The sequence below is a fragment of the Engystomops pustulosus genome, chromosome 7 (genome assembly GCF_040894005.1).
Source record: "Engystomops pustulosus chromosome 7, aEngPut4.maternal, whole genome shotgun sequence".
NCBI classification, from domain to species: Eukaryota; Metazoa; Chordata; class Amphibia; order Anura; family Leptodactylidae; genus Engystomops; species Engystomops pustulosus.
In genome coordinates this window covers 53,765,556-53,792,189 of record NC_092417.1, presented here as the reverse complement: position 1 = coordinate 53,792,189, position 26,634 = coordinate 53,765,556, and the positions used below count along the sequence as shown (strand labels likewise).

The following is a 26,634-nucleotide window of genomic DNA, read 5'->3' as shown; positions in this document are numbered from 1 at the left end:
CCAATCCACTATTATGAATTGGTAGGGTTTGGTCGACCTTTGGAAGAATCATAAAGGGTTAATTTCTTGTAAACGTGTTCGCCCAATCGGAGCTCCGGTGGAGTAGTCAGACGCGCTGTGATTGGTCGCGGTGAGTCTGTCAGTAATGGGAGAGCTGGGGCCTGATTGGTTACGGGGATTCTGTGGCGTGAGGGATTAAAGATGTCCACCGACCGAGATGGGAAGAAGCTGGTCCGGTCCCCGAGCGGTCTCCGTATGCTCCCCGAGAACCGGGCGCTCGGGAGCCCCTTCTGCCTGGAGGAACCGCAGTGGGTCCCGGATAAAGAGGTACAAGCCGCAGCTCCCGTGTGCACTGGGTCTGAGTGGAGGAGGCCACAGGAGTTGGTGACTTCTCTCCTCCGCTCCTGTAGTGCATTGCTGTCATGGCAGGATAAGTTCTGTTATGTTCTGCTGCTGTAGAACTACAAGTCCCAGCAGCTCTGTCAGTAAGTGGTGTGTCATGCTGGGACTTGTAGTGCCGCTGCCGTGTGTGCTGCACTCTGCATTATAGAGATACAATACCACTCTGCTTTCTTTACTTATGTCTGCACCTGGGAAAGTTTGGTGATGCTCAGCAATGGCCAGGAGGCTCATTTACCTAAATCCTGTAGTATCCAACTCACTAGATAATCTCCCTGCAGCTGAATAAGATTTGTTTAAAGGGATGTGCTGTAGTGAGATCCCCCTATATCCCTCATATAAAAGGGGGAGGGGGTCCTCCATTTATTCCCATGCCCATCACTCAGCAATGCCATAAGAGTGTGTGTTCTGGTACCATGTGAGAGATCAGCGCAGCACCTGCTAGTGCAAGAGACCCCCAACTTATGTGATCAGTAATGAGCCCCATTGATAAGCAAGTGATCCACTATTCTGTGCATAAGGAATAACTGAGGAATATCCCTTTAAATCTGACTTGCTTTGCTGCTACTTTACATTGAGGCAGATAACCAGTAGAGGAATAGGATGGACACAGAGAAGATTCATTGATGTGTCATAACTAACTGCAATGAAGAGTCCTGGGCTCTCGTATAGTCATCTAACTTGATGATCAGGACTCCGGGAAAGCTGAGTGACTGTGCCTATTGGAACTATATGCTGCCACATTGGTTGAACTCAGTTTATAGCAAATGCTCCTATTGTGTAAATGGTTTGTGATCATAACTATGATAGTGTCAACATAGCCCAAGGGTACAGGAAGATACTTTCAGGCAGGAGACATCAAGGAAGCTTCCTGTTGGCTTGTATAAACCGACCTGCATTGGGGAGCCATGTATTAAAGATACTGTCACCACATTAAACTACCAGCCCCCTCAGGGGGGGGGGGACATGTCTTTTCTGAAATTTCCTCTTATGTGAAATCTCAGATGGTGAACCTTGTAGAGACAAACTGGGATATTTATCATAAGCCGGCGCTCGTGCTTCTGCCTCTTGATGTATCGGGCAGGCAGCTGCGTAGCGTTTATTCTACGCCAGGCAGGGCTTGGCGTAGAAACAAACTCAACCGAGGACTTTTCACATGTGATAAGTCGCCGGTTGCAGCGAGTGTGCCAGCGCGGGGACTGTAACACCCCACCCCGTGGACTGCAGAAAAAGGCCTTCAATCCTGTCTGACAACTAGAGTAGATGTTGCCATAACAGTACCTTTTCCTCCTAAACTGCTCCCGCTTCGCAGTGTTGTCACAACAGGGCCTCCCCTATGCCTCTTTCTACTTGTAGTCACAGCAGTGCCTGCATCTTTTCCGCTGTAGTCACAGCATAGCCTTCTCAGGTTTCTTCTGCTTCACCCACCTCTATCCTGCAAACTCGATTTGCCTTTTCCAGTAACATTGAAGCCCCTCTCCCATTTTTAAAGGACATCTACCAATAGAATGACCCTCTGGCATGTTCTGCTCTTCTTTTACCGTCTTATGCTATGTTTCTTTTTTTTTTTTATTATTAAAAATATGCAAATGAGCCTAAGGGTCACCAGGCCTCATGAGTTTTAATGGAGCCCCTTAGACTCATTTGCATACCTTTTTAAAGCCTTTTATTATTAAAAACAAGGTCATAAGAAGCTTAAAGGGGTATTCTCGTCTGGGCATTCACATTCTGTTTTCATTAATCTGCCATATATAAACATTTCTTCAATAAGTTTTCTCATAAATGTAGTGGTTTTGTCCCTTAGAAACGAGATAGCTTCCTCGGTTACAGCCACCTCTGCTGGAGGGATTGTAGAAAGGAACAAAAGATTTTTGTATATGAAATGTCCGGGGGTTACTGAAATGTCCCACAGCCGTCCTGTGGTAATGATTGCTGAATCCAGGAGGTCAGACAGGGCTCAATAGCGCATGTCTGACCACTGCTGCCAAAATCTGACGTGGTCGTATCCGAGGAAGCTGTCTCGTTTCTAAGGGACAAAACTGCTACATTTATGAGAAATTATCTTCACACAGGAACATTTTTTTTAATAACATCCAATTAAAGAAATGTTTACAAATGGCAAATGAATTAAATTAAATGTAAATGCCCAGATGGGAATACCCCTTTAACCGGTTAAGGACCGGGCCCTTTCCTGTTTTTTCATGTCCATTTTTCACTCCCCACCTTCAAAAATCTATAACTTTTTTATTTTTACATGTAAAGAGCTGTGTGATGGCTTGTTTTCTGCGTAACAAATTGCACTTCATAATGATGGTATTAAATATTCCATGCCATGTACTCGGAAGCGGGAAAAAAATTCCAAATGCAATGAAAATGGTGAAAAAACGCATTTGCGCCATTTTCTTGTGGGCTTGGATATTACGTCTTTCACTGAGCACCCCAAATGACATGTCTACTTTATTCTTTGGGTCGGTACGATTAAGGGGATACCAAATTTGTATAGGTTTTATAATGTTTTCATACATTTACAAAAATTAAAACCTCCTGTACAAAAATAATTTTTTTGATTTTGCCAACTTCTGGCGCTAATAACTTTTTTATACTTTGGTGTACGGAGCAGTGGGTGGTGTCATTTTTTGCGAAATTTGATAATATTTTCAATTATATCATTTTTAGGACTGTACGACCTTTTGATCACTTTTTATATATTTTTTTAGATTTATCAAAATGGCAAAAAAGTGCCATTTTCGACTTTGGACGCTATTTTCCGTTACGGGGTTAAACGCATTGAAAAACCGCTATCATATTTTGATAGATCGGGCATTTTCGGACGCGTTGATACCTGATGTGTTTATGATTTTTACTGTTTATTTATATTTATGTCAGTTCTAGGGAAAGGGGGGTGATTTGAAATTTTAGGTTTTTTTATTATAATTTTTTTTTTAAACTTTTTTTATTTTTATTTATACTATTTTTCAGACTCCCTAGGGTACTTTAACCCTAGGTTGTCTGATCGATCCTATCATATACTGCCATACTACAGTATGGCAGTATATGGGGATTTTCTTCCTCATTCATTACAATGTGCTATGAGCACATTGTAATGAAGGGGTTAAAACGAAATAGCCTCGGGTCTTCGGAAGACCCGAGGCTACCATGGAGACGGATGGCCCAGGTAAGATGGCGTTGCCGGCAGCCCACGCTGTAAAAACACCCGCGAGTATTTATTTATTTTTTTTGTACAGAAGGTTTTAATTTCTGTAAATGTATGAAAGCATTGTAAAACCTACCATATATAAATTTGGTATCCCCGTGATCCCACCAACCCAAAGAATAGAGTAGACCTGTCATTTGGGGCGGACAGTAAAAGCTGCAAAGTCTAAAACCACAAGAAAATGGTGCAAATGCTTTTATTCACCAGTTTCCCCGCTTGCCAGTACACGGCATGTAATACTAAATGCCGTCACTATGAAGTGCAATTTATTCCGCAGAAAACAAGACCTTGTAAAGCTCTGTACATGGAAAAATAAAAAAAAGTTATAGATTAAGTTGGCTAGAGAAAAATGGAAATGCCCCATTGATTCTGCCACAGCTGCTGGAATTTTCTCTCCAGCCCCACCATTCCTGAGTAATCATTATCAGAATTTTAAGATCTCTACTGTCAGATGGGCGGAGCCACACTGATTGTTCCCGCCCAGGACAAACCATCTGACTAGTCTGGTCTAATTGGCAAACTTTCAGTATCCAAATTTATCTGTCTAATGGCTAGTCTTGTACTAGAGCTCCGCCCACCTGACACTAGAGATATGACTTTGGCTACTCGTAAATGGTGGGGGCCATAGAGAAAGTTTTTTGTTTACCCGAGGATCAGTGAACGGCACCCATTAAATGATGTAAAGAAATGGAGTGTGTGCACTTCTTGGAGAAGACTTATGAGGACAGTTAAAGGGGAACCTGTTAATGGGGATGTCCCGGATGAGAGAAATCACTGCTGCTTTCTTGCAGAAATGATGCTGAACCTGTCTATTGGTGGTTTCTGGTATTGCAGGGCAGCTGCACAGACGTGAATGGGGCTGAGCATTGGTCTTGGTGAGCTCCAGTCTTCTGCTTTGTCTCGGATATTGAATGTTGGTCCTTGGCTCCTTCAGCACTTTGCCTTTTCACCGGGTTACGTGGCTTGTAAAATCTGTGTTTGGAAAGCAGGTGGAGGACAGGGCACAAATCATGGCTCTTATATAGCAGGTTTATTGCAGTGCTGGGAGCTTCTTGTTGTCAGTATCATGTGTATGAGTATTGTGAACTCTAACCTTCATTACCAGCTATTGTGTAACTCCGGAAAGAAGCTCAATTCTCTATTTGTACCTGGGGTTTAGGCCACATGTAATGAAAAAGATACCAGACCTCCACAAGGTCATTATGCTGTGGACCCAAAATGAGCTGTGGACATGATCTGTCACCAGCTTTTACTCCACTAGACTGGTAGCGTATGAAATGTTCTTTTGAGAAGAGTTTATGTTAAACCTTATCTGCTTTCCTATAAAAGAAAATCCCGTCATATGCAAATAAACAGATCATTCACTTCAGACACCCCAGTCCTGGGCTCTATGTTCCCTAGAACTCTGCTTTTTATATCATATTAAAGGGAACCTGACACCAGCCATGACCCCCGCCCCCCCCACAAAGCCCATACAGTAACTTATAGCTCACTATAGAAGTCTTCCATTGAAGGATTTATATAGTGTTTGCTGCCACTATTCTTCTAAAATTCCCCCCCCCCCCTACATAAAGTCAAGGCACAGTCAAGCTGCCCTGCCTCCTCTTGTCCCCTCACAATCCTAACTTTTCCCCACTATCTGATGGTGCCACCCTCAATGGCGCATGCGCTATTCCAGTCATCAGGTAGCTGCACATGCTCATTGTGGACAAGCACCTGTGCTTCACAGATTGCTCTCTAGAGGTGGAGATGCCCTCTGCTATAAGCTGACAATAGAGTAATATGCTGGTGGGGCTATTGGCTGGACACCCAATCTCCCAGGAGAGGGCAGACTTCTGTCTATAGCTCCCCCTCTAGGGTCTTGGAGGTTCCTATACTTCCCACCTGCTTGAGTATTTTCAGATGCTGCCACTATTTTACGTCTTGTTGAAGGCATTAGTCATGGATATTTTATATTCATTGCATGTAGACAAGAGCTACAGAGTCTTTATTAAGGAGGTGCGGTGATTGTAAGACTTTATAGGCCCTTTCAGACATTTGTATGATTGCTGCAGTTGTGCAATGATCCAGTCAGTGTTTATGTGACGGCCATTGTCCATAAGCCACTTCTTTGTTCAGTTCAGTGTTTCAAGGATCGGTCTGGTAAATCCTGCAAGCAGCTGACTTCAGCTCAGTGATTTTAGGTTCATTCTAGTAAATGCCCCGAGTGCAAAGGTCAAAACAAGCCACAGGCTTACTAGATCGCCCATTGGTAAACCTTGGGAATGTTTCCATATCTACTCCCTTGTTTTATAGATGATGCCACAAGTGGGATTTTTACAGGTAAAAAAATCACTTTTATAGCAACATATACACTCGCCGGCCACTTTATTAGGTACACCTGTCCAACTGCTTGTTAACACTTAATTTCTAATCAGCCAATCACATGGCGGCAACTCGGTGCATTTAGGCATGTAGACATGGTCAAGACAATCTCCTGCAGTTCAAACCGAGCATCAGTATGGGGAAGAAAGGTGATTTGAGGCCTTTGAACGTGGCATGGTTGTTGGTGCCAGAAGGGCTGGTCTGAGTATTTCAGAAACTGCTGATCTACTGGGATTTTCACGCACAACCATCTCTAGGGTTTACAGGGAATGGTCCGAAAAAGAAAGAACATCCAGTGAGCGGCAATTCTGTGGGCGGAAATGCCTTGTTGATGTCAGAGGAGAATGGGCAGACTGGTTCGAGCTGATAGAATGGCAACAGTGACTCAAATCGCCACCCGTTACAACCAAGGTAGGCAGAAGAGCATCTCTGAATGCACAGTACGTCGAACTTTGAGGCAGATGGGCTACAGCAGCAGAAGTCCACACCAGGTGCCACTCCTTTCAGCTAAGAACAGGAAACTGAGGCTACAATTTGCACAAGCTCATCAAAATTGGACAGTAGAAGATTGGAAAAACGTTGCCTGGTCTGATGAGTCTCGATTTCTGCTGCGACATTCGGATGGTAGGGTCAGAATTTGGCATCAACAACATGAAAGCATGGATCCATCCTGCCTTGTATCAACGGTTCAGGCTGGTGGTGGTGGTGTCATGGTGTGGGGCAGAGGTCGCACTAACATTTTTCCAGAAGGGTAATAATACTCCTCTCACAATTTTTGAGGAGTATTTTTAACCCAGGAGGAGTACGAAATTTTCACTAATAAATGTATAACTCCTAGCGTATATATATATATATATATATATATATATATATATATATATATATATATATATATATATATATATATATATATATATATATATATATATATAGTATTATAAGACGTCTATTAATACAAGGAAAAAGTTACAGCTCCTGTTTTCTGTGCTTAAAAGGGTTTTCCCACAAATTCAAGTTAGGCCCTATACACTGGATAGGGTCTAATTTGAATTCTTGGGAAAACCCCTTTGGGGTGCATTCACGCCTTTTTTATGCGTTTTTGACGCATCCAAAGGCTTCACATGTTTAAGTAACATTGCGTTTTAGCAAATGCAATGGAAACAGAATGTTACATCAACATGTGATCAAGGTTGAAGCCTTTGGAATGCGTCAAAAACGCAACGCAGCGTGTGAACGCACCAAAACGCATCAAATAGCAATTACATTGCTGTCAACATTGTGTAAAAAAAACACATGCATCAATACAATTTTATTGCATGCGTTTTGTAAACAAAATGTTGACAGCAATGTAATTAGGCAAATCTCGTCTCAGCTGTTGTGATGCGTTTGAAAACGTAGGTAATAACCTCACCCTTAGGCTGCATTCACATTACTGTATGGGCTCGCGGCGCCCTACGGGAGCGGTACGGTGCGGCACCGTACCGCTCCTTAGCCAGGGAAAAGATAGGACATGTCTCCCCGTGCTGCCGTGTTCCCACCGTGCTACGGTGCGGCGGGCACAAGGCAGTGTGCATGTAGCCTTAGGCTGGTGCCACACGTAGCGCTTTGTCTGCGCTTGCAAACGCAGACAAAGTCGCGCCCACCGGGGCGTGCCTCGGCCCGATCGCATCGGCGTTTCTATGGAAACGTCTGCGATCGGGAACAAGCCGCCGGTGTTTTGCGCTTTGTCTGCATTTGCAAGCGCAGACAAAGCGCTACGTGTGGCACCAGCCTAAGTCTACATGCACACAACCATGTGGGGGACGCATGTACAACCGCAAGCTTTCAGCTGTACATATGTCCCCAATAGATGGCCGCACGGAGTGATACCGCTCCGTACACGGGAAAATGACATGTCCCCGTGTTGCGGCCAGTACCCAATGTATTAAAATTGTATTTCAATGCCTGCACGGCTACGGCCTGGCGGGCATACGGTTTGTTTGAATGCAGCCTTACTGTCTACAGAGTGGACTATTTAATTAATAAAATTATTTAATAAATTTGCTGCGGTTTGGGAACTTTTTTTTTTTCTTACAGGGGCACATTTTGGGAGGAACACATAATATATGTGTTCCCTGCTTTCTTTTATATAGATCACAGATAACAGGGATCTAATGGTAACAGCCCATTGGATCACTGTCATCAGTGATCTGTATACAGAGACTTGCAGAGAGGATGCATACAGCACCTTCCCTGCAGCCTCTCACTGTATACAGGGGCTGCTGTGACAGGAGACGGATAATAATCGGGCCCCTGTCACATAGCACGATCCTGTTTCTGGCTGTGTGCACGATCGCACACAGATCAGGAGCACAGCCCTGGCAACAGATTCCCCGCCCCCTCACTCGCTCGGCCCCCGCCCCCCTCCCCTCGCTCGGCCCCCGCCCCCCTCCCCTCGCTCGGCCCCCGCCCCCCTCCCCTCGCTCGGCCCCCGCCCCCCTCCCCTCGCTCGGCCCCTTCATCTCTCACCTATCTCTCTGTGTCCCGCGGGAGAGGCTCGGATGGTGAGCAGGAAGTCCCTCCCTGTCCTGCCTCCAGCCACTCAGCGCTGCGATCCTGCAGCCAGCGCCGTCACCGCTTGGAAGCGGCAGCTCATAGGAAAATTACCAAGCGTATTAATACGCTTGGTGATTTTTTTGGGCAAGTAAATCAGCCTCTAAACGCGTCTATGACGCGTGTAGAGGCGTTATCGCGACCTCTGGTGTGGGGAATATTTTCTTGGCACTCTTTGGGCCCCTTGGTACCAATTGAGCATCGTTGCAACGCCACAGCCTACCTGAGTATTGTTGCTGACCATGTCCATACCTTTATGACCACAATGTACCCAACATCTGATGGCTACTTTCAGCAGGATAATGCGCCATGCCATAAAGCTGGAATCATCTCAGACTGGTTTCTTGAACATGACAATGAGTTCACTGGACTCAGATGGCCTCCACAGTCACCAGATCTCAATCCAATAGAGCATCTTTGGGATGTGGTGGAACGGGAGATTCGCATCATGGATGTGCAGCCGACAAATCTGCGGCAACTGTGTGATGCCATCATGTCAATATGGACCAAATCTCTGAGGAATGCTTCCAGCACCTTGTTGTATCTATGCCACGAAGAATTGAGGCAGTTCTGAAGGCAAAAGGGGGTCCAACCCGTTACTAGCATGGTGTACCTAATAAAGTGGCCGGTGAGTGTATGTTGTGATTGTATTCTAGAAGATCTTAATTTACAACCTCAAATAATACAACACCACAGATTTCACTGTCTTTTTTTGTCATAAGGAAACGTCAAGTCCTCATTATCTGCACATCTACCACCAGTAGGAAGGATTGTAAACCAAGAACACTTGCATACTAGTATGTGCCCCAAAAAAGGCTTTTAAAATCATGCAAATGGGTCTGAGAGGCTCTGGGCTTCATGGGGGTTACAGGAGCCTGGAGCACATCAGTATCATTTGCATAATTTTTAAAGCCTTTTTTCTTAAATACAAGGAAATGGAAAGTTCAAAGTAAAGCAGATCCTGCAAGAGGGGGCACACACCTGTATGTTGGTGTGCTTGGTTTACTAACCTTAATCCTGGTGGTAGATGACCTTTAATTTTGGAAGAATCCCAACCCGCTCCACAGTTCTGATAGACAGTTTGCTGCAATATTCTTTGTTTACCCATAATGCACATTGCTACATTTGACGAAAATTAAACCTCTCTACTATAGTCTCTTCTGTCCAAAAACATTCTTCCAATTGTCTTGTGGTTTGTTCAGATGTAACTTTCCAATCTTAAGCTGTGCAGCCGTATTCTTCTCATTGACGGCCAAATCCCTGGAGAAGACGTGTAGACTACTGCTCCTGTGTAGTGTGGTGTGTAACTACATGAACATACTACCACTGCAGGAAGACTTTTAGGTTGGATGAAGGATTGGCAGCCACTGCCCTTGTGGAAATGGTGGCTTCCCACATTGTATCTTCCTTGAGAAATAAAAAGATATAAAGTCAAAGATGTAGAACATTATGACAATAGAAGAGGCACACTGTCCCTTTTCTCTTTTCAGGTGATATTAAAGGCTCTATTTATTAGAAATGCAGCTTTAGCTAAAGGAGTGTATTCTGGATTAGGTAGCGAGCATTTTTGCCAGACAAAATTCAAGAAAAAATTTGAGTTTTCCCCTAGATCCCAAGGAGCATCCAGCAAGAGTAAATGCTTTAAAGGAAACCTACCACCACAAATCTACCTATAAAGGTAGATTGGGTGGTAGGTGGATCAATGGGATGTGAGGATAGCCCTTTTAAGGGCTAATCCTCACGTCCCCTCACTTTTTTGGTAACTTTTATTCCACATATATTTAAATTTACTTATGCGGCTACCGGGGCGTGGAGTAGCCGCATATGAGATTACATGAGGCGGCTACTCCACGCCCCGGTACCCACTTTACTCCTCCTACTCACCCATCTTCGGCGCGCAGCTACGCATGCGCAGAAGAGCAGGCCCGCGCCTGTTTCGGAGCAGTGACCGCGCAGGCGCGGGCCTGCTCTTCTGCGCATGCGCAGACGGCAGGGTCGCCGGACGAGGGCGCGCAGCTATGCGGAGCTGCGCGCCGAAGATGGGTGAGTAGGAGGGGTAAAGTGGGTACCGGGGCGTGGAGTAGCCGCCTCATGTAATCTCATATGCGGCTACTCCACGCCCCGGTAGCCGCATAAGTAAATTTAAATATATGTGGAATAAAAGTTACCAAAAAAGTGAGGGGACGTGAGGATTAGCCCTTAAAAGGGCTATCCTCACGTCCCATTGATGCACCTACCACCCAATCTACCTTTATAGGTAGATTTGTGGTGGTAGGTGCCCTTTAAGAGGACCTGTCACCTGAATATTGCCTCTAGGATCACTTACTAAAGTAAACACTCCCAAGCCCTACCCCAGTAATAGCAGTGTTAAATCACTATCTTTATCGGAGCATAAATCCAGCAAACTCTGCACTACATAGCCGTCTGAACACTGGACCAAGCTTACAAGGGTCCGGCGTATTCATGAGGGGCTGTCGGGGGTGCTCCCCTCTCCTTCACTTCTCCCTCAGTCCTCCCCTCCCACACCATATGCCGGCGGTGACTGCCAGGCTTCATGCAGCAGTCCCCATCTCCTGGGACCGCCCCTTGTGAATACGTTTGGAGCGCGATGTAGTGCAGTACTTGCTAGCTTATGGGTATGTTCCAACAAAGCTAGTGGTTTAACACTGCTATTATTGGGGTAGGACGCCAGGGAGCTGCTTACTTTATTAAGCAGTTCCTAGAGGAAATATTCCAATATTCGGGTGACAGATTCTCATGTTTTTCAGGAAAATTAGAACAGATAGAGCCAGGTTTATTATAAGCGCTTAGCTTAGGAGAAAGTAGGGCTCTTGGCTGAAAACAATGTCCTTCTTGGATATTCCAAACCCCAGTTCAAGATCCCATAAAACCTCATCTTTATTTGTAGACCTCAAGCTTGAAGGCAGTTTCTAACCAATAGGTGTTTTCACACACCCTGCAAGGGCAGATGACAGCCTTCGGAGCTTTGGTTTATACATAGACATGGCACCCATGGTATATCAGAAGAGTAGACTGATTTGAAATATTTGGTCCTTCCTCGGCGCTTGGTACAGAAGGAAGTGATTAGCTCTTTAACACACACATAGCATAATGTGGTGGATTCTAACGCATGCCCCATGTATATTCACTCTTACTATGGGATACTGGATTGGAGAGAGACTTCATCTTGTTGTATTCTGTGGGTTTCCTGTCTCTTGGCTCTGGAAAATAATGATGGGTCACACACGTGCAGTGTATACGCCAAGAAAGCTCAAATGTACGCTTACCATGTCCTCAGACAGACACTCAACTGGTCAGTATACATCACTATACTGGTTGAAATGGGATGGAATAGTGTAGTATTTTAATGAAGGCCATAATAGCCTATGGGAGACCTTGCAGCCTTCCATTGTAAGTAAAGGTCATGAATCCTCTCAACGTATCATTACCACTCTTTGTTTTTGTTTGCAATTTCTTAGAACTTAAGCCACCATGACATTAGAGAAGGTCATGGTGAGCTTCTGTTTGGGCCACCATGACGGTCCCCAACGTCATCTTGTGGATTGTACAGGCTCCTGAGCAGAGCCTGTGCGATACATGCAGGAGACTGGCTGTACATGACGGCCAAGCCTCAGGTCGAGCAGCCGGGATCTATGGCAACCTCGGGGTCCGATGAAGGAATCCAGGGATGCCTTACCTGAATGCCTGCTGGGTCGCATTTGCATAGGCAAGTCCGAGAGAGGGACATAAAAAGTGTAATAAATTTTTTTAAATACTAAATCAAAGTCCCCTATATGCCCCATAGGTATAAAACTCCCAAACACAAAACGTAAAAATCAACACACAAACCGCACATATAGGGTATCCCCACATCCGTAATGGTGAACACCTTACAAAAAAAAAATAAACTCCATAAAAAGTGATCAAAAAAGTGATAAAAACTCCTGCATGATGCCAATAAAAAGTACAACTTGTCCCACAAACAATAAGCCCTTAAACAGCTCAAGCAACCAAATTTTGTGACAATAAAATTATTATTTAGTCCTAATCTAAAAATTCCAAATAGAATCTCCATTTTGTTTTAATTCTTGTGAGAGCTGTTTTGAATAGTTTGAGGGGTGCCGTTTTTTTAAAAAAAAATGGAGCGATTTGTGGGGAGTTTCTAATAAATAGAACTTTTTAAACCCTTACGGAGAGAAATTGTCCTGTAAAAAAAATTGAATCTGAAATTTTACTCAAATATTTGAAAAAAATCGCAGTTTGAACTGTAAGCCTCCTAACGTCCTAATAAAATAAATTGCCATGACAAAATTATATCAGCATAAAGCAGACTTATGGTTAATGTTAGCAACCAATTTGGGCAGTTAACTGAGTGTATGATGAGTACAACATTTAGAAGTCAGAAAAATAGCAACATTTTTAAAATCTTCACCAAATTGCCTTTTTTTTGTACAAATAAGTGCAATATTGTTCAACTAGAATATTAACATGTCATGAAAACAGTCTGAAAATAACACCCTCTCCATAGTAATATATGGTGCACGGTCCGTATTCCGGTGAAAGATAGGATATGTCCTATCTCTCTCCCGGCTACACGTGTGCGGCACCGTATCCCTTCCGTAGGGCGGTGTGCGCCCATTGACATGTATGGGGGCCGTATATACGCCCCCATACAGTAGTATGAATGGAGCCAAAGATAAAGCATTCGTGACACAGGCAGATTTGAGAAATCGGGCTCTGCCCGAAGGGTGAAAATGAGCATAGTCCTTAAAGGGTTAAAGTGAGTACCTTGGGACGTCCATTCGAAGGCTCGATGCACACGAATGGATATGCTGCAGCACAACTTGCGGCTGGATATCCGTCCCCCTACATAGCGGGTGTTAACCTTTTAAGTGCAATCATATCAGATTCGATCGTCGCCCTCACGTGAGCACATCAGGTGGCGGTGGTCTGTATGACAGCCGGGACCCTCTGTGAAGCTCCCGCAGCTGTCATATAATGAATAGGAGAAGTGATCTGTTATCTCCGCCTGCTCCCCTCTCAAAACCAGGTGAGGGAGACAAATGACGGTTGTGACCAGTGAAGCCTGATTTACTTACAATAACACTGGGGTAGACTGGGTAAATGAATACATTTGTTCCTTTTAAGAACCTGACAATTCCCCACAGTCCAGTGCAGTATTTCTTACTGACGATGGGTTGTAGTGTGTAATCCTTATGGCTCGGTGCCCATTGGACGGGTCAGTAGGTTGAGTTCACATCCCGTACACACAGAGCTTAGCCTGCTGTTATCTCCCCCAGTCTTGCTGTCGTCTGCAGTTCTCTGCACTCAGCAGATTATTCTCTTTTGTTTATTCGCTGAGAACAACCAAGTGTTGGTGTAAAGATTGTAACAGATCAAAATTGGGGGGGTTATTTATAAAATAAAAATAGCAACCACTTGGACCCCTGATGGAAGGATGGATGGAAGGATGGATGGATGGATGGATGGATGGATGGAAATTATTCGCTCAGCTGTAATATGTACACTTCTATGGGGAGATTTATCATTAGGCAGGATTTTGAGCAGTTGTCTATGTGTTAGACGGGCAGGTTTCCACCAGTCAGATTTATAGTCCGGTGTATGTGCAGTGTTACCTGCCTTCAGCTGTGTGTGCTCTATGCGAACAGACTGCACCAGTCGCACGTATGTTTAGCATCTGCTCAATTTCTGCCATTTTGCAATGTTTTTGCACAGCAAATTCTCAGATACCTCAAAAACAAATTTGAGCAAAAACATAAAAATAGTGCAAATTTGAGATAAATATCCCCCTGTAGTAGCAATGGGCACACATACACCACCTCCTTTGTGGTTAAGTTTTGCGATTAAAGTTGTGTTCTTTTGAAAACTCTCAGTTAATAAATGTGGTGTCGCACGGTGTTGTACACTCTGTGGTGTATTTTTTCCGCCATTGCGTGACTTAGGAGTTTCTCTCTAAAAAAAAAAAAAGCCTGCAAAAAAGATGTTATATAGGTCAAGAAGCTACATAGGACTAATGATAAATCTCCCCGATGGTATTGGTAGTGTGGCACAGCACCTGCCCCCCCCCCCCCCTGGTGATGGCACATCAAGCTAAGGTAACTTGCCATGGGGACCGAAATTCAATAGAACCAAATCCATTTTCACATTTGCCACTTACACTCAATAGGAGAAGCTTGTATGGTCATTCCTGGGTCCCCCCACCAATAATAACAACTGGGGTCCCTTATCCTCTGAGTGGGTGCAGTGATGGAGTCATGTGTGACTACAGCTCCATTCACTTCACTGGGTCTGAACTTTGCTGTCTCTGTCCTTCCCTTTAAAAATGAAGTGGTGATCTCCTGTTGAAAAAGGGGACCCCTATTATTCTGATCAGTGAGCACTTGGTGGTCATGTTTTACAACCTTTGTTCTGTGAGACGGACCTACTGTTCTCCTAAGGGGCCTGACACTAAGCTGAGGTGCCAACACAGCCCTTGTAAAGTTAATCTAGATGGATAATGGGACAAGTGCATCTTGTATGTTTTGGGGTCGGGTAGTGAAACCATTTATGGAATACCATAGCGCCTTATCCAGCATTGCTTGGTGTATTTCTGCAGGTTGGGCTGATGAAGGCGGCTCAGTTATTGTACTCCCTGCTGCGTAGGACCCCCATCCTTGACTTTCCGGTCTTGAATGGTGGTGGCTACGTCCGGGTAACATAGATCTACAGTGAAGAGTAAACTGACAGAGAGAGAAAATTCATCTCCATGACACTTTTATTAATAAATTGCTTTACTCTTTAGTGATGCCCAGTCTGGATAAATCACCCCCAGGTTCTTGGACCCTGACCTTGCCAATGATGTCTCTTATAAGATGTGTCATCCACACTTTATTCTAGGTCAGAGCCGCACTCAGGGACTTCTTATCATTACTCTGACATCTCCCCCTCCTGTGGTTATTAACCAGTGTAATTATCATTACTGACCTATATTACATGAGGGAAACTCAGCTTCCGGAGTAATCTATAGCTTTAAGCAATTTATAATTCTGCTCCTATCGTGAGGATTTGAAGATTTTGTTTTTGTGTTGTGTTGGGGGTAACATTGTGTAATATGGAAATGAAATTCCTGTGTTCTGCTAATTGATGATGATCTAATATCTCCATCTCTTCCAGTGTCCTCTGTGTATGCATTGTGATGCCAAATTCGACTTCATAACAAGGAAGGTAAGAGCCATGTGTGGAAAAAGGTGCCAGTATAAGAAAACAATTCTGGGGGGCTTTAGTTTTCTAAGGAAAAAGACTGAAGTGTCTTCATAACATCTTGATATTGGCTAGTTACTTGGATTAATGGCTTTCTCTGTAAGAATCCACTTCTCATACTGAAAAATGTTAGTGTAACAAAAAATTTGACGGAATTCTGTAAATCACTAGTGCAGATGATTGAAGTAGTTTGTGTAAATCCGCTTTCTATACTGTTCTCCACTGACAGCTGAGAGATAAAGGAACTGGATAAAGTGTCTAACAACAAAACTTTTTACAGACTGAGAGCTGAATCATCAGGAGATGGCCTCTGCAATGAAGCTGTTCCAATAGACTCTGCGATGATTTGTTTTAAGATGCCTTTGTCTCATTACTTTATAAAAATATATTAGACATTACCTTGCTCCCTGCTAGCACCATTACAGCAAGTCACGGGGGGGAGGGGAGGGGGGGGTTGGGGGTTAAACTTCAACAGCCCCAGTTCCAATCTCCTTGATTCTTCCCAACCTACATTGGCTAACCAGGGAGACAGGCCATTGCAGCTGCTCCTCTCCCTTCCCCTGTGACTCACTGGATGTTGCTGGCAGGGAGCCTGTTATTGCCTAATATACTTTTATAGAATACTGTAACAATTTACAATGCCCACAAAGACTTTTTAAAGCTAATCGTTAAAGGGCCTATTGGAATCTGTCACCAGCTTAAAATTACATTCCTGGTGACCGAATCCCATAATGACATATATGTACAAAGTTTACTATGATCACCTGCACTATTCAGTCAATTATAATAGTTGCTTCAAATGTTTAATTACTTTTAAAACACAAATTTGGTTACTCAGCATGAAAATGGCAGGAAAACCTAGTGACCATACGTGATGTATGAAATGAGCGCTATACTTACTGACGGTAGACTGGAAATCTTCCAGAGGTATACCAGATAGGCTCCATAGGTTTGTTCTTAAGTTGAATTTGTGTGTAAGTCGAAACTGTATATATTATAATTGTAGCTCCAGACAAAATTTTTTTTTTTTTTCCTCCAGTGACAATTGGAGTTTAAAAATTTTTGTTGTCATGGGAACGAGGATTATCCATAAAGCTTCATTACAGACACCCCATAGCTGATCACTGCAGTCTGGGACTATAGTAAAGCATTCAGAGAGCTTCACCAGAGGTCACAGTGGGCAGAGGGGTCCGTCTTTAACTATGGGTTCGTCTGTAAGTCCGGAGTCCTTAAGTAAGGGACCACTGTAGTGCACAACGATTGGCACTGTATAGGCAGATCATAGTGTTCGTAACTTATAGACCAACATGCTCAACAAAATAGACAGGGGGTCTCTATGGGGCAGACTGCACTATTCCACACTGTGACAGACAAGTCTTTCTGGTGAATGGGGGATATTGGATATATTTGCAATAAGTGCAGTGAGTGTGAATTAAGTCCTAGCGATGGCTTTGTACCTGTTTCAGTGCAGTATAATCAGGGCAGGGTTATTGTTGTGTGGTGTCGGCAGATAACGTTTATAATACTAATGGAACCTTTAATAGGACAGATTGTACAAAGAATTTCTCTTCTTCACATCCCTTTATGTGTTTTGTACACGGTGGCTAATGGTGGTGCCGTTATCGTCTGTTTTTGTTTTGAAAGAATTTCTCTTATACATTCCTAACAATAAAAGGTTTTTTTACATTTTTTTTACCATAAGAGATCCAGTGCTTCGGGCATTTCACTTCCTTCATTGTATCTTTCTAGCATCACTGCCGGAGGTGTGGGAAATGCTTCTGTGACAAGTGCTGCAGTAAGAAAGTGCCTCTACCACGTATGTGTTTTGTAGATCCCGTACGACAATGCGCAGAATGTTCCGTCATTTCACAGAAAGAGATGGAATTCTACGATCGACAACTGAAAGTTCTGATGAACGGTAAGGAGTGATGTACATACTGTGCAGAACATATGGATAAGAGTCCGAGGACACGAGGTAGTCATCAATTGGTTATTACTTGCCCTATAAGTGCAAGGTTTCATGAGAATAAGTGCAGGTCCCAGAACTGGATATACCGTAAATGTCTTTTATGGGAAAAACTCTTGTGATGGATGAAATCACAAGAACCTGAGATCAGCTGTTTTCTGGACCAGACATATTGTAGCTATTTTTAGCACACGTTCGTTTAACTAAACAGGTACAGGGCATAACTGTGCCTAGATGTACAGCTATGCCAGGGTAAATGAAATGTGTCGGCACAAACTGTGTCCTAAGAGCCGGAGTCTGACAACGCTGACAGCATCCAAATGGTAAGGACGAGGGCTCCTTTTTTCTTCTTTTTCACTACTCACGGCTAGGAGCCCATTCCAATCTGCTCTTTCCTGATATGTTATAGGGGCATTTTTTAAAATAATTTTTATATTTTCCTCTTTCCATGCCAGGAGCTACCTTCTATATTACCCAGGGATCCTCGGAGAAGTCTGAAAATGTTGTTTGCCGTCTCTCCAATAACCACAGGTAATTCTTGGCTTCCAGAACGTATAAAAGGCTTCGGCTTCCGTGTGACTATGTATTAATAAGGTGTTGGCCCATGGAGGAGTATGAATTGCATCACAACAAAATGATCATCAGAGCTAAGGTTATAAAGCATGGATCATAGGTTTACTGTGGTAATTGTGTAATATTTGTTATCCGTGGCATCCTTCCTTATACAATCAATTTAAAATTATGCTAATGATTCTAAAATGCTACAGTTACAGTAGTCCCTTCAGTGCTGCAGCTTCACAAGCAGTTACACTGTGCAGAAGCACTCCTAAAAGTGGGCTAAAACTTCCTGTGCTGCAGTGAGATTACATTAGGCAAAGGGAGAGGGGCAAGTGCCGAGCAGGGGGGAGAGGGAGACAGTCTAACGGCCTGTGAAGCTACAGCACTGATTTGCTCTTTTAACACCCCACAAAGCCCTTCTGGCTCATTAGCATAATTGTAAAAGTTGATATTAGAAGGAAGGATGCTATGTATAACAAATATGAGAACATTACCACAGTCACGGTGGGGGTAGCGGGAATAATATTTTAATACTTTTTTTTTTTTTTTTGAAGATTTTCCCCCAAGCCGCAAGGTAACCTTTTTGTATTGCTTTCCTTTTGGTAGGTATCTGTTTCTAGATGGGGAAGACCATTATGAAATTGAAGTTGCTCGAATTTCCACAGTACAGATTCTCACAGAGGGGTTCACCCCTGGAGGTAACGCCTTACATTAGGCACATGTGACTATATTATAGACACATGGTTGTTTTAAGCTCCGTTCTAACTCTCAGCAGGCTTCAGGTTTTGACTGATCAGTTTTTTACCAAATACGAATGGAATTACATTAACCTTTCTGAGTTGCATAATCATTTTTAAGTACGGTACCGCGGCCACGTCCTCTCCCCAAAGTGCTGGAAATACATTGTGGGCGTATAATCACAGTTGTAGATGGAGGGTAAATCACAAAGGATGGGATTTACCTTCTTTCTACACCTGTCATTGAATACTTGGTGCAGGGTCTGAAGGGAGGAGCAGGACTCCTTTTCATGGTATTCCTAGAACCTGGAGTCCTGCTCCTCCCTTCAGGCCCTGCACATTGTATAATTCAATGAATCAGCAGCGACTGGAGTGTTCCTTTGTATATAATATTATATGAATGATATAAAATGGACATTCAAAAACTGATGTTTGCTTGAAATGTGAATGGAGCTTATATGCATCTAGTCCACTTACACATTATCTGCTGTTATCCAGCTACACAAACTTTACTTTTCCTATCAACCACTTAGTGTAAGTATTTAGCACTAATGATCTGTAAACTTTTCTTTCCACTGGCACTAATATAATTCAGATGGACAGTGTGTGAGAAGACAGATTGCTGGAACATCCCCTTTAAGCTTGCCATATATATGAGATGTTTGTATGCTGAACCTGTTGATTTTATGGGTTCAGCCAGCCATCTAATATGTATGGTGTACTTGTGATTGTAGATGTCGGGGAAGATGAATGAAGAATTCTATAAAAATCATCCTTTTTTAATAGTAACATATAAATGCATATTTGAGACAATGGAAACCGCAATGCAAGTAGTTAAGAAGCCTGTCCACATGTGGCTGCTCATTCATTCCTGCTGCGCCCCGATCATTTGTCAGGGACAAGTTTCTGGAAAACTCCTCTGCACATGTAATCGGTAACTTCTGCACAGTCTGTTTTAATCCATCCTAGAACACGGCTTGCATTAACACATCCTCATGCTCTGCTATCCGCCATCTTGGTGGTCCTCTCATGATGGTAATAACCTGATATTTGCTCACTTGCTGTTTTTTAGTGATAATGTTGCACTTGCTCTGCCTGTTAATAACTTTCTTTCTCACCACTCACGCTGCTTTGATGTGAAAAGATATTCATACATACACCAGCCTGCTCGAGAGCCAGTGCATTATCGAAGGTCAGCAGAGGTGACTCGTCGCCTGCCATGTTATGTCACACTTTTATGATTGGTTGTTTTCATTCCAAATCAGTTTGTACCCTGAACATTCCCTTCCAATTCCATTTACTTGTCTTTAACTAGTGGACTTTAATCTAGTGGTTTGCAACCACAGGAAAACTGACAGGGCATTTTGGGTCACTGAACCAACCACAGGTCCCAAATCGCTGAACTGGACCCATATCTCTGGAGATCCGGGAGCATGGACTTTTCTCCATTGAAACATGCACCATGTTTCCAACACGTGTATTAGACTGGGCCTGGACAGCGACTAAACCACAGTCCCATAAAAACCTATGGGTGGTTTAGTGCCCCAAATCATCCTGAAAGGTTCCCTTTAAATTTATGTTCATGATCGAACTTCCCAGAAGTGATTTTCATAGACTTTGGTAGGGATGCAAAATGCAAAAATATGCTGATTCAAGTACAATGGATTTTTCTTGGTTTAGCATATTATGATTAGCCTTAATCAAATGAATCAGTCCTCTAAATAGTTTTTTTTGGTCAGCTTTTAGAATCTAGAATTAAACATTAACCCCCCCAACCCCCGATCGGAACGGCAGTCCATTTTGGGATGCTGGATAACTACCTTCAAAATCAAGTGTAATAAACCAGGGGCACTTGCTCATAGATCCAGGCACCGTGACTGTGGTTATGCTAATGAGTCTGAAGAGCTACTGGATTGTTAAAGAAGGCCCTCGGTGCTCAGCTCAGAAGGGCTCTGGTAACACCAATTTTAGAAGGAATGAGGCCATGGATAACAAATATAAGAAGATGACCACTGTCCCTGTGCCTGGATCTATCAGTAAGTGTCCCTGGTTTATCATGATGGATTTTGATGGTAGATTTCCTTTAAGGGCCTGCACATCTACAGGTATAACAAGCTTTAGGTCCCCAGTATAGAATCTATAACCAAGCCCCTACCAAGTGTTTTATGTAATATTGTCTTGTGTTTATTTCTATAATTGAGAAGAAATTGCCTGTGTTTTTTGTTTTTTTTTGTGACATTCATTGCATTACAGATTGTAGTTTGATCCATACTCCCATTGTTAGGACATTTTGTGCTGCATTATCTTCTGTCATGATTGAAATACGTGGAGCCCAAAAGTACAGACTAGATATCTGCCGGCACTGCTAATGCTCATTTTATAGGGCATCCTGTCCCTTGTGGTCCCACCAGTGGACACCCAACAGATGACAAAAATAGACTATAAGTAGAGCTGTATTGGGCATGACCACTTTGTCTCGGCAGTGAGAGCATCATGCGTGCACGCTGCCATGTAAGGCTTTAAATGGTATCTGTCTACAGATTATTTTCAGTTTTAACATAAACTAAATACTTTTAACGTTTTATGTGAACATTCAAGAAAAGAAGACCCTTGATGCAATTCACAAAGTAAATCTTTCTGAATTAGTTCCCAAAGGTTGATTTCCCCCTCCCTGCACTATCCACAAAACTTTTTTATCCAATTCTAAAATAAATTACCGGTATATGCATATGCAAATTCACTGTGGGGGCGGGGAGTAGCCCAAATTGGCTCTGGGGTGAAGGCTACTCCCCTTAACCCATGCAGATCCGCCAACCTGCTCATTGTCCTCTTTGTTTCGGGTGTGTTGCTGGCAGAATAGAGAACTCCCCTGCTTCAGGGGCATCACCAGCAGTGGAATGGGAGCTACTGTGCATGCACAGAGCTCCCCTGCTTTAAGCTATGCACCCGAAGAACAGTGGACAATGAGCAGGTAGGCGAATCTACAGGGGCTACTGGGGTGGTGGTCGTTTAAGCCCCACAACTCACTGATGCTATTCCCTGCCCCCAGTCGTGCCTGAAGTTAATTTGCATATCAATATAATGAACTTTATTTTAGGTAAAGCAAGACCTGTTAGGTAGCAGACCTGGAGATGTGTGTAACCACATGTTTGAGTGTTAGTAGCTGCATGGCTGTGTAAATGCATTCATATTCTGGGATTGTAGCCGGATTTTGAGCACCGATCTGTGAGATCTCTTAACAGTATTGCTGCACAGCCCCTCCCCCTTAGTTACTGCTGCAGTATTGAAGGTGGGAGGGTCTGTGTACCAGAGTGCTCAAAATCCAGCTACAATCCTGGAATATACATGCATTTTTCCCCAGTCCTGCTGTTACTACCACACACAAATCCTAACTCTAGGACTGCTACCTAATACTGTCTGCATCTTTATATGGTCAAAACTGTAGACAGAATCCCTTTCAGCCATTGCCATATCTGGCTCATACCACGAGAGAACCTAAGGTACGAGCAGTCCATCTTCTCCAGCGGTGGGAGTATCAGCAATACTATTTCATGCAAATGTTTACAATCTCCCTGTAATCATACATAGAAATTAAGCTTCTTTTGCATTATTCTAGAATTATTGCATTGTGGGTTTTTTTTATCTTGGAATATTTTTTGTTTTCATTTTTTAGGTTGTTAAAGCAGCAAAAAACACCGTGAAATCCTTTACAAAAGTAGCTCCCAGTTCAGTTGGTCTTGAAAAAATTTACTTTAATTATTACACTTGTAGAATTATGGCTCTGATGTTTAACAGGAGACTTTTTGCCTAATGTTTTCCACAAAGATTTTAGTATAGAAAAACCCACTGAACAAAATATATAAATAAATAAACGTCCATCCATGAAATATAGAGGAATAAAAGGCAATTCTGAATAACAGTGTTAACCATTTTTTCTCTATAAGGAAATCTTTAGAAGAACATCACAAAAGAGTAGGCAAAAAAAAAGGCTTAAAATCGCACATTGCCCAAAAATTCCAAGATAAAAAAACAATACATATTACCGGTACTTATCAATTTTGAAGAGTGTGTTTTCAATTGAATGAAAAGTGTTTATATGATGACTTTAGATCAGAGACTTGCATTACCAGGTGGAAAGCCCTTGTCGGCACAGTTTTCCTCTTAGACTTGTGGGACATCCCTGCTATTGCGGAGATGCCCTGAACCTCAGTTATAGCCTGGTGTAGATGTGGTCCAGCCCTTTGTAGTGGTCACAGGGAGCTGCACATTTTGTGCAATTCAGTGGTTTTGTAATAGATTTCCTGCTCCAAAGTCATCATGTAGCCCTGAGCTTAATCTGACGTCCATGTAAATTGGTGTATACTATGTTGGTACTTATTAACCTCCCCAAAGCCTTGGCCGACATGATTTATGTATGTGCTCGGAGGTAAAAATTAACATGTTTCCGCTTCTTTGCATACACATACAGGGGGGAACAGCCGGGCCACTGGGATGCTCATTCAGTATAAACCTCAAGGCTCCGATGAACTATTACAGATGAAGTTTACTACAAGTGAAGACTTTAATAGCAACAAAAAGATGTCAGCCTCTTGGCTGGCTGCAATGCACAAGGTATTGTACACGGATGGCGATGGATGTGTATGTCATTCTGTGACGTATTGTATGTACCAGGCTGAACGCTGTACCGTGCCCCCTGCGGGACTACTGCTCCACATCTAGTGTGGTTACTGTACAGCACAGTAGTCCTCTATGGAGGCCTCACACAATCATAGATGACAAAGAGTGCAGCCCGAAAAAAAAAGGCAGAATGTATACTAAAAAAACTAAACTAACAAATAGTTGGTAGGTAGTAGCATGGCACAGATTTACAGATTTTTGGGAGCATTTTATATTGCTTTACACATTTGAGGAAATATAAAAAAAAAAAAAAAAATGCATAAACAGCTGCATTTTGGCTGTAAATACAGGACATTTTCACCCGTGTGAGCATGTATGGCACTGTATCTGTACAAAATAGTGGGCTGACAGACTGCACCTCCCACTGGTGACGAGAGTCTCTGTGGACACTGCATACATCTACAGCCATTTTCATATGTCCATGTGCACAAGGTGTTACTCTGGAAGAAAATTCTGGCTTCTGTGCCTTGCATTGCACAGTACTTAGGTGATCTGTGTGTATATAATTATATATAAAATGAAAACCAAAAGACTTTGTAGAGTTTTTTTTTAATCACTTAGAATACTACAAAGTACCCTTTTTGGGAGCCAAGTTGTGCTCCATCTCTGATATGTGATCTGTCATTTTGCAGGCGGCTAAGCTTCTGTATGAATCTCGGGACCAGTGACTGAAGATGTGCAGAGTTTTGTCATTTCTCGCTACTCTTTCCACACACTATGTAAGACGTAAAAGACTTGTTACAGCGAGAGTTCCTCACCTTAATCGTGCAATATGTATACATATTAACGCTTCACCAAGAATGGCTGGAGGTTTTTAGTAACGTTCACTACTTAGCCATGTGTTCCAGTAGCTTTTGTTCCAGCAGCCATTCTAACACTCGTATGAGCCTCATCTGACTGATCCTCAGTCACGGATTGTGAAGAATGAAGACTTTCTCCTCTAGATCTCAGGTTCTCTCTCTCTGTTCTACAAAAAGCACTAATCTTCTAGGCAATACAATGGATGGGGAGTGTGTGGTGCAATGTTGCCCAGCTCCTGTGTCATTTCTCCAAGTACAGTGCCTGGGGTTTGGCACCGCCTTTATAAATGTGATGGTTTTACTTTAGCTCATGTTTCTTTCACATGGGGGGCACAGCATTTCTAGTTGCAGTGATGGCAGTCTTATAGGAGTTTTTGTTTTGTTTCATAATGCTGGTGACCCATCTGTAAGGACGGGGGATATGGAGGTACTGAACGCCGTGAGCCAGAACTTCCTATCAAACCTATTCCCTTGCATTAAACTTCCAGCTCTGTTCTGGAAAACCGCAATTAACTACTAAAACAAAAACTTACTTATTGTGTTCAGTTGTTTAACATTTATTCCTGGAAAGACAACTTAGGATTGTTATAATGGAGGGAAATGTTGCCAAATGTATTTGGAGGTTGTGAAGTGCTGCTACCCCATACACTTCTATGGCAATCATTCCTGTGACTCTGCCCTGTACGGAGGACTATACACATAGCACATGATATAATATGCATTTATATAACTGCTCCAGGAATATAACTTCTTACAATAAAGATGAAGACTGCTCCGAAAATTCCAGGGTGACTTTCACACCTCACATTAGAGCGCTGCATAATCCTATACCTTGTAATACCGATATTGCAAAATCTCACTTTATACAAACATTTGTACTCGTGTAATATAATATGATGATAATATTTTGCATTACTGGACCAAGTCTCTACAGAATGGGAAATAGGCCCAATGCCGCAATGTATTCACAGTCTACCTGTATACAGCTCTACATGGCTAGATATTAAGGGAACACTCCAGTCAAAGCTAATTTATGGCATAATACTTGGTGAAGGAAGAAGCAGGACTCATTTTCATTGTATTCCTAGAACCTGTAGTCCTGCTCCTCCACAAGGTATAATTCAAGGAATCTGATTGGAGCGTTCCTTTACCAGAAAACTTGCTGGTTCTGTAGTGACTGAAGGACACTTTGTAAGTCCTAACAGGGACAACGGTCTGCAGCTTTTGTACAGTCTGTGTTTACCTAATAAAAAGCACAACAGATACCTGGTCATTATGGATTTTTATTTTATTTGGGGAGAAACACATAAGCCTGGCAGTGGAGAAAGACACTGGGGCACATTTACAAAGGGCTTTGTGCCAGTATTCTGTCGGATGGTTCTTTTATTTACAAAATGCTTGCACAGGTATTTTAGAAGAAGTGTCCGCACTACATGTGTGTCACGCTACCAATTTGTATTGTGGCTGCACTATGCTTCACGTGACGCAAGCTTAGTCATCGAAATGTGTGTTCCGATGGATGCACAGCCGGACCGCGCACGTTGCAGGTGTACTCTGTCACGGCAGTGTACGGAGGGCCAGATTCATGAAGAATATGTGCCACAAATAATGGCACATACACAATGCAGTTTGCTCTGCTTTTAGTAAAGGTGCCCCACTGAGCTTGTGTCTACATGCAGAATTTGTTACTGCATTGTAAACGCAATTCAATTGTATTTACAATGCATTTATGTAAATGCAATGTCACCTTATTGATAACGCGTTGTAAACACAAAACTGCATGTAATTGCGTCCTCCATCATTCAAAAGAACAAGAGCCCTCAGATGTGGGAGATCTGCTTACTTATAATTAAAGGAATGGACATACACGAACCTTTAGCTAAACTCCCATTTACTTAAATGGAAGCACAGTTGTAATTCTGGAGCAGAACACTATACAGGGAATAGTTATTCCTGCCCTTGATGTTCTGCTCCACTCCCTGAATAGTGGCCGGTGCTGGAGCTTTACTTCAAGTGAATGGGAGCAGAACAACAATTATTATTCCAGAAAATCCCCTTTTAAAATCT

The 26,634-nt window shown here is 42.9% G+C and overlaps 1 protein-coding gene across 3 annotated transcripts; it reads left to right on the top strand.

The window, feature by feature from the left end:
- Positions 1-62: 62 nt before the first annotated feature.
- ZFYVE21 (zinc finger FYVE-type containing 21) lies at positions 63-25,832 on the top strand. 3 transcript variants are annotated; one of them, XM_072115937.1, is made up of 8 exons: positions 63-130; positions 15,743-15,793; positions 17,579-17,747; positions 18,251-18,326; positions 18,960-19,051; positions 20,235-20,282; positions 23,559-23,701; positions 24,400-25,832. In XM_072115937.1, the coding sequence occupies exons 2-8, from the start codon at positions 15,755-15,757 to the stop codon at positions 24,433-24,435; spliced, it is 603 nt and encodes a 200-aa protein (XP_071972038.1). In that variant the 5' UTR covers positions 63-130; positions 15,743-15,754; the 3' UTR covers positions 24,436-25,832. The 3 variants fall into 3 exon arrangements, with proteins under 3 accessions (XP_071972038.1, XP_071972035.1, XP_071972037.1); XM_072115934.1 differs by lacking the exon at positions 63-130 and adding an exon at positions 150-327; XM_072115936.1 differs by lacking the exons at positions 63-130; positions 20,235-20,282 and adding an exon at positions 152-327.
- Positions 25,833-26,634: the final 802 nt, after the last annotated feature.

What these genes read in the sequence shown, in the direction of transcription:
- ZFYVE21 (XM_072115934.1), top strand. Translation starts at nt 202, where the DNA reads ATGTCCACCGACCGAGATGGGAAGAAGCTGGTCCGGTCCCCGAGCGGT. An exon ending in TCGACTTCATAACAAGGAAG is followed by an intron (nt 15,794 to 17,578) that starts GTAAGAGCCATG and finishes GTATCTTTCTAG; the next exon opens with CATCACTGCCGGAGGTGTGG. An exon ending in GAGCCAGTGCATTATCGAAG is followed by an intron (nt 20,283 to 23,558) that starts GTCAGCAGAGGT and finishes ATACACATACAG; the next exon opens with GGGGGAACAGCCGGGCCACT.